This window comes from Erinaceus europaeus, chromosome 20, assembly GCF_950295315.1.
Source record: "Erinaceus europaeus chromosome 20, mEriEur2.1, whole genome shotgun sequence".
In the NCBI taxonomy this organism is placed as follows: Eukaryota; Metazoa; Chordata; class Mammalia; order Eulipotyphla; family Erinaceidae; genus Erinaceus; species Erinaceus europaeus.
Window position 1 is genome coordinate 53,495,996 of NC_080181.1, and position 13,640 is coordinate 53,509,635.

Sequence of the window (13,640 nt, forward strand, 5' to 3'; positions counted from 1 at the left end):
TTTGGGAGAGATTTTATCTTAGTCTGTGGAGCCCCAGGATGAACATTTCGTGGGCTTAGTCTCGCAACCTAAGAGAACAGAAAACACCCCGTTTCTGTGAGGCCAGGTCTGTGAAACACAGCAGGGTGTTTTCAGCCTGTCAAGGAGCTTGAGGACTGGACGTGGGAACCTGGGGGCGAGGGTCACATCACGCTCCTTGTCCTCTACTCGCTGTGTGATAACGTCCGTATTTCTTAGTCAGCAGCACAGTGCTCCGCACAAACTCCTGTATTTGCTCAGCTGTGTGCCTTGTAAACGTTTGTGATGCTGTTTAAACATCTGTGGAGGACCATGCCTATCGTGGTTCCTGTCCACAGGCAGAGTAGGCTAACAAGGCTCTGGCAGAGTGTGCATTAAGTTTCCATCCATTCCACTGATGGGAGAAGGCCTTCTCTACAAGGCCTGTGATCCGGCACTCCAAGGAGAACAAGACAAGACCCTTCCTTCATCTGGAGGAGCTCACAGTACGAAGGAAATATGGAAGATTAAAAATGGTCGAGAGGGGGCTGGGCGGTAGAGCAGTGGGTTAAGTGCACAGACCAGCATAGGGATCCCAGTTCAAGCCCCCAACTTCCCACCTGCAGGGGGTCGCTCCATAAGCAAGGAAGCAGATCTGCAGGTGTCTATCTTTCTCTCCCCCTCTCAGTCTTCCCCTCCTTTCTTGGTTTCTCTCTGTCCTATCCAACAACAACAACAATGACAACAACTATAAACTACAGGGCAACAAAAGGGAAAAAATAGCCTCTTGGAGCAGTGGATTCGTAGTGCAGGCACCGAGTTGCAGCAACAACCCTGGAGGGGAAAAAAAAATGGTCTTGAGTTCTTTCCTGCTTTTCCGTTTGAGAGCTGGAGGCTGCCCGCCCTCGTCTGGAACCAGGGTCAGCATGAGTGACTCAACTGACTATATGTAGCCCAGGTGATGGCTGGGTTTGCCGGGCGAAACCAAAGAGGCCTTGCAGCTTGCTCTTAGAGCATGCAGGCACATTGCGCATTTTGTGCTGGTACTCCTGCCTGTGGTGGCCTGGCACTCCTGCCTGTGGTGGCCTGGCACTCCTGTCTGTGGTGGCCTGGCACTCCTGCCTGTGGTGGCCTGGCACTCCTGCCTGTGGTGGCCTGGCACTCCTGTCTGTGGTGGCCTGGCACTCCTGTCTGTGATGGCCTGGCACTCCTGTCTGTGGTGGCCTGGCACTCCTGCCTGTGGTGGTCTGGCACTCCTGCCTGTGGTGGCCTGGCACTCCTGCCTGTGGTGGCCTGGCACTCCTGTCTGTGGTGGCCTGGCACTCCTGTCTGTGGTGGCCTGGCACTCCTGCCTGTGGTGGCCTGGCACTCCTGTCTGTGGTGGCCTGGCACTCCTGCCTGTGGTGGCCTGGCACTCCTGCCTGTGGTGGCCTGGCACTGCTGCCTGTGGTGGCCTGGCACTGCTGCCTGTGGTGGCCTGGCACTCCTGTCTGTGGTAGCCTGGCACTCCTGCCTGTGGTAGCCTGGCACTCCTGCCTGTGGTGGCCTGGCAGTCCTGTCTGTGGTGGCCCCTGCCACAGTGTGTACAGATGTGTGAGTGTGACCACCACAGGTCCTCCAGGCCGCCAGCCCCAGGTGCTCATATCCGGACCCCCTTCACACAGAGCCAAGCTACTTCTCCCCCACCCCTCCCTTCTCTGTCTCGCCCTTCTTTCCTTCCCACTCAGCCTCCATCCATCTATCCATCCATCTACTTAAAGGCTATTTTAAGTCATTAAGTATTAAGTTTGGGGTGCCTGCCATAGACAGTCAGAATGGAGGGAGGTGGAGCACCAGAACGGAAATAAGCAACCTCTGGAACCTAGCAAGAAAGCTGATAAAGGAGGAGTCGGGCAGTAGTGCAGCGGGTGAAGCGCACATGGCGCAAAGTGCAAGGACTGGCATAAGGATCCCGGTTCCAGCCCCTGGCTCCCTACCTGCAGGGGGGTCACTTCACAAGCAGTGAAGCAGGTCTGCAGGTGTCTATTTTTCTCTCCCCCTTTCTGTCCTCTCCTCTTTCCATTTCTTTCTGCCTAGCCAACAACAACATCAATAACAACAACTGCAGTAAAACAAGGGCAACAAAAGGGAATACATTTTTTTAAAAGAAAGCTAATAAAGATGATATGTGCAAGTGAGGTGCACACGTGTGTGTGTGCATGTGCATGCGTGTGCGTGTGTGTACGCACGAGCGAGCGTGTGTGTGTGTGTGTGTGCCTGTGTGTGTGCGTGTGTGTGTGTGTGTGTGTGTACGTGTGTGTGCATGAGTGTGTGTGCGTGTGTGCCTGTGTGTGTGCATGTGTGTGTGTGTGTGTGTGTGTGTGTGTGTGTGTGTGTGTGTGTGTGATGGGTTGGGGGGACCAGAGTCCCTAAAGGTTGATCCAGGCAACGGGCTTCCCTTACCTACCTCTGTGAGGTGTCAGAAGGAGGAAGATTTCAAAACAAGGGGAGCCCACACGTTAGACAGAGTGTTTGTGGAAAGTGCAGTTCCAAACCCCACAGACTGAAAGACGCCATCGGTTCCTCCAGCTCCTACCGCTCCTGGGAGCTCAGTGCAGCCATTTTGCCAGGGAAATTCTGAGCCAGCAGGGAGCCACCCCACAATCCATTCTAAAGGGACCATTAGAGCAGACTCAAGGCACAGCGCATCCTGCCTTCTCTAATTGCTCATTTATTATTACTGCGCATGATAACGGCTTTGTGTTACTCTTCTAAATCGTGTAAAATATTTATTGGTAAATTTAGCAGCGCATAGATTAATGCCAGTCAGGATTCCATGGGGTGTCTGTTTTTCCCGCTGATAGCCATAACTTTTATTTAAAGGAGAGCAACATTGTCTCCATCCATTCTGGCTCAGAACTCAGCGTTTGTGTAATGCTGCTGGCTCTCGGCTTTGATGGGCTCCAGCCTCCTTACAGTTTGCTTGTGAACTTTTTTCTAGTCAGTATTTTTAGAGATAGGAGGAGTGACAGAGAGAGAGGGAGAGAGACCACAGTGCTCTCACACCCTGTATGGAGCTCCCTCGGTGCCATCCATGGTGCTCAGAGGTGGTGCCGAGGATTGAACCAGGGGCCTCAAGCATGCTAAGGCATGTGCTCTACCCACAGAGCCAGCTCCTGGCCCTGGATGTCGAGTTCTTTCTTATCTACTGAGACTGCCCTGACTGAAGAGGTGGCACTGGAAGTGTGAATTTGTTCCCCTCTGTTACATCAGAATTCAGTAATAAACTTTCCAACTACAAGTGACTTTTCTCAATGACATTTACTGTTTTACCTCTCTGAAAGTCCAGGGGAGGTAGTTCCAGAGAGCTTGCTCCATGACTGTACCAATGTCACTCACAGCCTGGGGTCATGTCCCCGTATGTCAGTGTCCACAGACAGGATACACTTGAGCTGCTTCTTCATTACACGTATGCATGCATATTTGCATATCTTTAAGCACATTTCTTTCCCCTCCCTTTTGTTGCCCTTGCTGTTTTATTGTTGTTACTGCTGTTGTTATTGATGTTACTGTTGTTGGATAGGACAGAGAGAAATGGAGAGAGGAGGGGAAGACAGAGAGGAGGAGAGAAAGACAGACACCTGTTGCTTGGCGGCGGTGGGACGCAGAAAAAGGAGGTTTGGCGCAGAAGGGGAACACAATCCTTTATGGTTGGGTTAGCTGGGTGGTTCAGGCCATGTGGAGGCAGCCAAAATGGCTGTCCCCCACTACCATACCACCGGGCAAGAGAGGGAGAGGGAGAGGGGGAGGGGGAGGGGGAGGGGGAGAGGGAGAGGAAGTGGGAGGGCTTTATAGGGCAACAACCTGGAGTGATGTGTCTGGACAGGATTGGTTGGGGAAAGCACCTGAGAATATCGCGGGAAGTGGCAAAACCTGAGGGCAAAGACTGCATCTGCATAATTCCCCAACAGACACCTGCAGACCTGCTTCACCCTGCAGGTGGGGAGAAGGGGGCTCGAACTGGGATCCTTATGCTTTGCACCATCTGTGCTTAACCTGCTGCGCTACTACCCAACCCCCTTTAGGTACATTCTTTCTTTTTCTTCTCCTTCTTCTCCTTCTCCTCCTCCTCCTTCCTCCTCCTCCTCCTCCTTCTCCTTCTTCTTCTTCTTCTTCCTCCTCCTCCACTCCTCCTCCTCCTTCCTCCTCCTCCTCCTCTTCCTCTTCTTCTTCTTCCTCCTCCTCCTCCTCTTCCTCTTCTTCTTCTTCCTCCTCCTCCTCCTCTTCCTCCTCCACCTCCTCCTCCTCCTCCTTCTTCTTCTTTGCAGAACTTAGGCCTTGAACATGCACAGTTGCACAGATCCTGGACTACTTTTTTTTCATTGAACTAAAAGAGACAGAGAAAGAGAGAGACAGACAGAACAACTATAGCATCAAAGTTTCCCTTCTTGCCATGCCACTCCCAGGTGATGCAAGGGCTCGAACCCGGACCAAACACAGGGTGGGACACATACCCTACCCAGCAAGAACCGTGCATATGTTCAGTCCCAGAGAGATAGGTCTTTTCTGGAAGCTCCCAGCTGCTTTCTGCTCAGGCTTCCTTCTCGAAGTCTGGGCTCATCCCCACCCTCCTCCCTGGAAGCCACCATATGAGCAGCACTGAGAGCTCGTGACGTTTGGCGGGGAGAGCATGAGGCACGCCACCCCGGAAGCAAGCGCCATTTTCCTGGGGTGGTGACAGAGGAAGGGCTGAGGTGCACACAGCTGACAGTGCCGGCCCCAGGCCAGACCAGTTTGGAGTGGTGATTGAGCACAGCCCACCAGGCTTCCTTGCTCCCTATCTCTGCAGTCAGGTGCACCAGGAGTTTTTAAGATGATGCTTCTCTGGGCCTTGTGGGGAGACAGATGATGCTGTATGGAGGAAGTGGCTACTGTCACCATGTTCCCACTAGCTCTCCCAGGAGCTGGCTGGGCTCCGGAGCTGCCAGAGCACTCTCCTCCCCGCTTCCTGCTTCCCTCCTGGCCCTGGCTGGGCACAGTGCTTGTCCCCGGGATTCTGCCAGCAGCAATGCTTGCATTTGTCCGAGCCTTTGCCATCCGGGTCTTAGCTGTCTGCCAGCTGTTCACCTGCCAGCTCTTCTCCTCAGCCAGGCCTGGAACCCCACCAAAGCAGACTGTGTTCCGATCGGTTTGTCTCCTAACGCGGCGGCTGGAGCTGAGTTGGTTCCCAGTGAACGTCTGTGTGGATGAATGCATAAATAATTGAACGAAAGGAAATTAAAGCTCCATCTTTGATTTCTCTTCAGTCAGTTTCTACTTTATTAATTTCTCCCTTTCCTCCTTCATCCTTTCTCATCTCCCTAGCTCTCCTCTTATTTCCTTTCCCCTTTTACTCACAATGAGCTGTTGAGTCCAGCACTTGACAAGTTACATGAGATCAGCAGTCTCATGGTTGTACCCACCCCGACACCTCCTTCCTGGAAAGAGGAGCTGCTGCAGGGTGTGAGAGGCAGATCCAGAAGCATCAACGTCCATCAGGGACACTATTCTGGGACTTGGTTGATTGCCATTATGGCTCCCGTGTCATGGCTCCGAGTCCTCCTCACAAACTCTCCGGAGTGACGGGTGCTTTGTTCCACTGCTCCTTGTTTGTCCCCAGTTTGGGGACTCTGATGGGGGAAGGGCAGGGAGCGCTGGCATTGTGCTGGAGGGTGGACTGGACACAGAAAGCTAAGCTGTGGTGCCTACTGTTTATATCCATCATGGCCCTGAGCATAGCATCAACCAAGTGCATGCTGGGATTGCCCTTATTAGAACAAGGCTCCCAGGAGAGAGGATGTTAGAACAAAATCCACGTGAGGGCTGAGGGGTGTGTGTGTGTGTGATCCCACTTGAAGCAGGAGTTGCATTGTTAAATTTGTTCTTTAGTTTACTGTGTGAATTTTTTCCTTTGGCAGTAACTTTGGTAAAAATGTTGGAATTACCATGATATTATTTATTCCTGACTGCTGCATTTTTGAGCCCTTAAAATTTTATACCTGGTATGGATCCTATCCTTGCCTCACGTCATTCCTGGCTCCGGCTGGAGTATTGAAGCATGGCTGGCCAGAGAGTCTAGCCCAGGGTAAGGGAAGTATGGGCAGCACTCTGCCTTGGGCTGTGGTGGCGGCCTTTCTGGCTGTTACAGCTCTTTGGGGCTCAGTTCCAGTCACACTTTCTCTGGACCAATCCCTGGCCTAGCTGCTGGGAATACAGGCAGACACATACCTGGGACCTACTTTAAAGATGGGTTGGAAGGCGAGAGGTTGGCATCACATGGTCACTGCACTGGTGGAGCTGAGCCCTCAGTGCTGTGGAGACAGAGGGGCCCCCAGATGCGACTGGGGTGGGAGTCCTGGAGGCGCCCACTCCCATTGCATGATGGGCTGACCCTGACCAGGCTTCAGGAAGGGAACCACTGGAAATCACCCTGCTGGGGTGGGAACTCACAGGCAGGGCTATTGTGACGAAAGACGAAGCTGGAGAAGTAAGCAGGCCAAGGTCACAAAGAGTGTTAGCAAGCCTGGAGATGGGCTGCGTGCAGCTTTATTCTCCATGCAGTGGGGAGTCGTCGAGGTCTTCAAAGCAGACGAGAAACACCAGACTTAACCATTGGGACAGACAGAGCGTTACTTCAAATCACAGACCTGCAGTGCCGTAGCACACCTCAGTGAGAGGAGCACTGGTCTGGCCTGGGCTGTGTTTGGGGATTTGGTCTAAACAAGTTCCAGATCTCACCAAGCCTCCATAAGAGACTAGCCATTTAGCAGATCACTTGGAACAACTACATAATGAGATCTATTCCCAGCCTGGGCTTCCCATGAGAAAATGGAATCCCTCCTTATCAGCGAGGATAGTCTGTTCATCAGAGCACTGCAGAGCCTTTCTGTGTCTGCCTCCCGCCCCGCATCTAGACGCTACCCAGTCACTGAGCATTTTGCTTCCTTGACCCACAGGCTCCAACTTCCTCGCTGTCTGCATGTACATTTCTGTGCTTATTCCTTTGCCCATCTTGCTGATGGGACTGTAAGGTAGGCCCCCAAAGAGGGGTCCCGAAGGAAATGTGTAAAGGCAGAACCCCTGGGACCCTCATCTTGGTGAGTCTCCCACGGCCACCTACCTCTCTGCTGCTGGAGACCTTGCTTTTCAGTTTTTGAGCACAGCGCCACTCAGCTTCGGCACTTAGGAGTCAAACCCGGGACTCATAGTCTGTGCATCGCTACTATGCCATCTCCCTGCACTTCTTTTTATTTTTATTTTTATTTGAGAGGTAAAAAGAGAGGGACAGACAGACACAAAGAGAGGAAAAACATCACATCACTCTCCACCACCCATAGAGTTCCACCGGCACCACCTATGATGCTCCTGTGTAATGCCGGGACTCAAACACAGGACCTCACACACAGTAAGGGCTCCACACTGCATTCTGAGCCCCCAGCAAGTAGTTCTCAGTGGAAAGGTGCTGCCATTCCCAGGGGCCTTCCTGACCACTTCTCCTCCCGTCTCTGGTCCTCCCCCTTAAAGCTGGCCGCCTGTGTTTCCTTTCAGAGCTCCTCTGACAGGGAGTCCATCCTGAATATCATCCAGGTCCTTGGAGATTTGCTTTCTGTGGGTGAGTACGTCCTTCCCTACCCCCCCCCCACCCCTTTGATGGTGTCTCTTGGGGACACTCCACCTGTGGTCTCTCCCAGAAACCTTTGCAGTCCAGGGGTTCAGTGCCTGTACTACAAATCCACTGCTCCTGGAGGGTTTTTTTCCTTTTTGTTGCCCTTGTTGTTTATTGTTGTTATTATTAGTATTGTTGTCATTGTTGTTGGATAGGACAGAGAGAAATCAAGAGGGGGGGAAGACAGAGAAGGGGAGACATAAACACCTGCAGATCTGCTTCACCGCCTGTGAAGTGACCCCCCCCCTGCACGTGGGGACCTGGGGGCCAAACTGGGACCCTTACACTGGTCCTTGCGCTTCGCGCTATGTGTGTTTATCCTGGTGCGCTACCTCCTGCCCCCCAGGACTTTTGTTTTTTAAAAGTTTACTTATGGACCCCAAAATATCTCATCTGGGTAGTGTTCCTGCTTGACAAAGGCCCAGTGATGAAAAAAAAAAAACCTGTTTATATGAGATGAGAGAGGGAGGGAGAGAGAGAGGGAGAGGGAGAGAGGAGGGCTGTGGAGAGACAGCAGGCCAACACTCAGTTCTGGCATATGGCAGTGCAAGGATTGAACCTGGAGGCTCTGGGGCCTGGGCCATCACATCCTGTGTTCTAATGGGGAACCGCCTCCCAGCCCCTCAGAGCTGTTCCTCGGTAGAAAGACTGACACACTTGGTCCTAACCCTAGACCTTCTTCAGACTCCCTGTGCAGAGCGAATGCTGCTTCTCCAGGGAGTGCTTCCTCCTACTGTCGTCCTCTCTCTGCTCTTTCCATCTGTACCCAAAGGGCGGCACCATTAGCTATCATCCCAGCCCCAGCTGCCCCAGACTTATACCGGGACACGGTCTCCCACTGAGCACGAGCTGGTCACTAGGCAGCCTGCACGCCCGCACACACAGGCATGTGGACATGCCTAGCACACACGCACACATGCACACGCATCCACAGCAGACTCAGCAGCTTCCCAGGCAAGTGCATTTATTACTGCTGCTGCAGGGGGCTGCACCTGGGAACTGAGATACACCCCCTCCCCGTTTCACTCACCCCCCAGCATGACTCAAATACCAAGGGATTCCACAGCAGCTTGGTTTCGGTTTCTGGGGTGCGAAGACGCCACCCCGGCTCTCCAACGGTGCAGGTCAGCTGCCCCCTTGGCCCACAGGCACAGACCAGAGGATCCACTACCTGGTCACCAAGGGCGGCAGTGAAGCCCTCCTGCGGACCCTGGTGGACGTGGCGAGGACGGTGAGCCCGGACTACGACATCCTGCGGCCGCTCCTTCGGATGCTGGCCAAAGTTGGCCTGCGAGGTACCTGTCCCCCCGCACCCAGGGAGATGGCGGATGAAAACTGTTTGGGCAGCACCAGGGAGCAAAGGCAGGAAGACAGAAAGCTGAGCCCTCACCACTCTGCGGGCCGAGCACCTGGAATGGAGGTGTCAGCAGGGCTCCTTATCTCCAGAGGCACCAAGGGGCAGTCTGCCACCTCTCTCTCCTTTAGGCTGGTGGCTCCTTGGTGTTTCTTGGCTTGGAAACACTTCACCCCAGTTTCTGCCCCTCCTTCACGTGTCTTCCTCACGTCCTCTCCACTTAGAAGAGCATCAGTCACTAGACATAGGGCCCACCCACGTCTCTCTGACTTCCTCTGAACTTACTAAACATGCAGAAATGGCTTTTTAAGGTTCCGGTTGGACATGAATTTGGTGCACAGTATACAACCCACTGAAGTCACACAGAAGTGGAGCTTCCTCAACCAAAGATGGGGGCCCAGGGTCATTCCCATTATGTTCCACATTCACTGTTTTCCCCAGTGTAAACTGGAAATGCCCTCTGAGCTGCAGGACTTCGGGAAGCACAGGTTAGCAGCCCAGACACTCAGGAGCCAGGCCAGAACTGCACACTGGTCCTGGCTCTTAAGTCCGGTTGTGTGGAGGCTCTTGTGAAAGGCACAGCAGAGAAGCTCCTCTCCTCCGGGAGGTAGAATTTGTCACCTGGTGTCAGCAGCTGCAGCACAGTGTTTGACTCTCTGTGTTGAGTTCATCCAACAGCCTGTAGAAACACTGAAGCCCAGCCACCAGCCAACACCTGCCTGAGTGTGTTCCAGACCAAATCAGTGAAGCAGGCTCCTTGACTATTCAACGGCCACTGACTCTAGTCTCCTAGGGCTGGGCACTGCTTTAGGCAGTGGGAACAGCACCAAGACCAAAACAGAGAAGGGCTTGCTGGCAGGGGACGGGCTCTCAAGGATGGGGGGATGGGAGAGTGAGTAGCAATGGGCGAGTGGCTAGCAATGGAGAGTGAGGTAGCTGGTACCTGTGAGGACCTGGAAGAGTGATGAGCCTCTGAGACAGTCAGGAGAGGTGGCCTTTGAACCAAACCCTGAAGGATGAGATGTCAGCAAAGAGCAGGACATGTGAATCCCAGTCCAAGTCGGAAGTAAACCCCAGCTGTCCGCGGTAGAGGCTGGCAGGTCAGATGTGGCCTGGACCTAATTAGTTGTGTGACTCTGGACCAGTTTACCCTTCACTCCATCAGACCCTGGTCCTCACAGGGGTGTCAGTGGCTGCGTGAGCTTGTCTGTCGTGTCCAGGGTCCCCAGCAACAGGACCCATGGAGCTGTCACAGGGCAAAGAAGTAAGGCTGGTCACTTGACCGTTTCCAAGGGCTGGACCTGGATGCCAGAGTCACATGATCACAGCCTCCTGCCATCAGGAGGTTGGAGCCTTTGGCTTTGACATTGGGGCTGCTAGGAGCTGACCTTCACGGGCCAGGGGCCAGGTGGCTGCTTCTAAGTGCAGCTGGGTGGTCTGTTTCCTCACCAAGGGAGGGCATCCTACATCCTCTTTGCTGGTGCCCTTTGGTGCAGTGTGACTGCTGCTGACCCAGGGGGAGGACATTGCCCCGTCCTCGTTTCACCCGTGATGAGTCTGGTAGGGTCTACGTCCCTGCACAGTGGTTTGAACATTGCACTGTGGAATGGACAGGTGGTACCGTCAAAATGTAGTAAAAAGGACACTTTGCCTTGTCTTATGTGCTTGCTTACTAATTATGAGAATAATTAGCAATCACAGAATCCCTATTTCTCAGGTTCTTTGGGTGAGCCGTTTAGAGAGATCTGGGGAATCTCTGCTTAAGTTTGATTTCCTCTGGTCACTACAAAGTTCTCTTATCAGCAAGAAATGTGATCTAGGCTTGTGGCTTACCACACTTCCCTCACCTTCTTATTTTTATTTGAAACATTTTAAGGAAAATTGTAGATAGCATTATTCTCTAAAATACTTTTGAGTGCACTTCTTTGAAAAGAAACACTTCCCTGAACAATCACAAAATCACGATTGCAAATCTAGAAAGATTAATAACATGCATAATTGAGATGCATTGCAGCTTCTCCCAGTGCCCCTCCTCTAATTCCATTATAGATAATTCAAGGGGGGGGTCCAGTGGCCCAATAATGGCCCCCAAATTCCATTGGAATGCAAAGGAAGGAATAAATGTCTAACTAAACCATAGTTCTTTAAAAAAATGTCTTTTTTTCATTGCTAACAGGGTTATCTCTAGGCCCTCAAGATGAATTGAACCCACTTCTCTTTTTTTTTTTCCTTTTATTAGACAGGATAGAGAGAAATGGGGTTGGTATAGGGAGAAAGAGAGAGAGATGGGAGGAGGGGAGAGAGAGAGAGACCACAGGCCTGCTTCACCACTCGTGAAGTGTCCCCCCTGCAGGCAGAGAGCAAGGCCTTGAACCCAGGTCCTTGCCCTTGGTAACGTGTGTGCTCAACCAGGTGTGCCACCGCCCAGCCCCTGGAGTTCATTTTTGAAATCACATTATATGTAGGTGCTCATGAGTCATACAGCCTGCACGCCACCATTGCTTAGAAAATAGCGACTCCGGGTGTCCCCTGCAGGAGCTCCCCTGAGCCATTCAGCTGCAGCGGGCATGCACTGAGTGGCATCTCCTGGATCACTGACTGATCACCCTCTGCCCTCTCCCCTCCTTCCACCTGGCAAGTTGTACAACCTTCAGAACCCCCACAAAGCACAGCTGACATGGGGTGCTTTGTGTTCACAGATAAAAAGTTTGGGCAGAAGGCATTGGAATTGGAAGCACTTGATGTGACATTGATTCTGGCCAGGAAGAACCTGTCCCACAGCCAGAACCTCCTCCACTGTCTCTGGGCTCTACGTGTGTTTGCCTCAAGTGGTAAGTGGCTTAATTGTGACACTCTGGCGGCTTCCAGATGCAGACCAGGGTGGTTCCTTGGGTACCACAGGCTGTAGCCCTGGGGGCTTCTCTGTTGGTACTACAAGGGGGGGGGGAGATCCCCAGCAGGAGAGGCCAGACTGGGCTCAGTTCTTACCTTCCTCCAGTCCCCCTTGTTCTCAGCACCCAGAAGAAGTGTCCAGTCTCAACTCTGCTAGCCCTGGGCCTGAAGACACTCAGGATCACGGCATTGCTCACCTGCTTCAATCTTAAAGTGCTTCTTTAGTTGAATGACTCTTATTGTGTCTTGTGTATTTGTTTAAAATTTCCATTAGTGATTCACAAGATTGGAACAGAGGACTAGTCTCACGCCACACCCACCACCAAAGGTCTGTGTCCCCTGCCCTCAATGAAAACCATCATAGTTCTCACAAACTCTTAAAGACAGGCTGGTTAATTTTTTTTTCTTTGCAGGTTCATATATTTCAATCCCCTATGCTCCATCCATGAGCAAAACCACCCACGAGTTGTCTTGTACCTCTCTGCTTACTCCATTAAGCACAGTCACCTCCAGCCCCATCCATTCTGCCCTAAAGGACACAATATTGCCTTTTTAGGTTGCAGACTAGCATTCCACAGAGACTGTATCCCATATCCTGCAACTTCTTGAGCCAGCCAGCCAGCATGGACATTTCAGCTGCTTGCGCCCCATAGCTCTTCACAGCACTTCTCAGTGTAGTTCTCCAGCCAGCCACAGGGTGTAACACAGCACAGGCCACCTCTCTACCATCTCCTGAATATTGTAACAACTCTATACTTAGTTGTTAATACGAGAGAGACAGAGGCAGAGAGAGAGACAGAGACCACAGCCCCCAAACTCCCTTCAATGTGGTGTACCCGAAGCTCTTAGCTGGCCAGTGGAGCTGTTTTTAGAGCTTCTGCAGGCAGCCAGTGAAGAGGTCAGTGGAGACTCCCTCCCTGTCTCCCTCCCTCCCTCCCTCCCCTTCCTGTGTCCAGGCAAATGTCTCCCATATTAGGATCCCTGCTCTTAAAGCCTTCTCCCTCCAGAACTCTACTTTATACAAAAATTGGGCTGAGCTATTTGCCAAGAGAGTATTTTTTTTTAATTTCTTTATTGGGGGATTAATGTTTTACATTCGGCAGTAAATACAATAGTTTGTACATGCATAGCATTTCCCAGTTTTCCATATAACAATACAACCCTCACTAGGTCCTCTGTCAACCTTCTTGGATCTGTATTCTCCCCACCCACCCACCCCAGAGTCTTTTACTTTGGTGCGATACGCCAATTCCAGTCCAAGAGAGCATTCTTAACATGTCTCCCCATTTGAGAGGTAAGGGCTGGGTGCATCAGAGAGTGGAAGATGGGTGTGTATACCAGAATTCCATATCCTGGAGTTTGGTCCTGGCTGTGTGGCTTCAGGAGGCTTACCTGCACTGAGCAACAGGCACTCCTGGGAGTGGCTAAGCTGTTAGCCACAGGCTCTGTCTGGGATAGACTGGATGAGCATGTCTGGATTCCCGTCTAGCCTCCTTTCTCCGGACATAGAAGCTCATACTATTCCACTATTGCCCCTTCTTTCTCTCCCACTCTGCTCCTCTGTGGCCACCTTGTCCCCACCTGGACTTCCTGGAATAGCACTGGCCCAGAGCACAAGACATTTCTCCATCTCTGTTTCAGCACATGAGTGCAGTGGAGAAAAGAACCAAGAGTTACAGCCTTCAAAAATAACCTCCTATCTTTATCCTGCTT

At 52.1% G+C, this 13,640-nt stretch overlaps 1 protein-coding gene across 1 annotated transcript in view; it reads left to right on the top strand.

Moving 5' to 3' along the window:
- AGBL1 (AGBL carboxypeptidase 1) overlaps positions 1-13,640 on the top strand; it is a 165,459-nt gene that overhangs the window by 48,958 nt on the left and 102,861 nt on the right. The window contains exons 2-4 of the mRNA XM_060179380.1: positions 7,564-7,627; positions 8,830-8,976; positions 11,735-11,866. Coding sequence (XP_060035363.1) covers positions 7,564-7,627; positions 8,830-8,976; positions 11,735-11,866 — 343 coding nt within the window. The remainder of the gene's footprint in view (positions 1-7,563; positions 7,628-8,829; positions 8,977-11,734; positions 11,867-13,640) is intronic.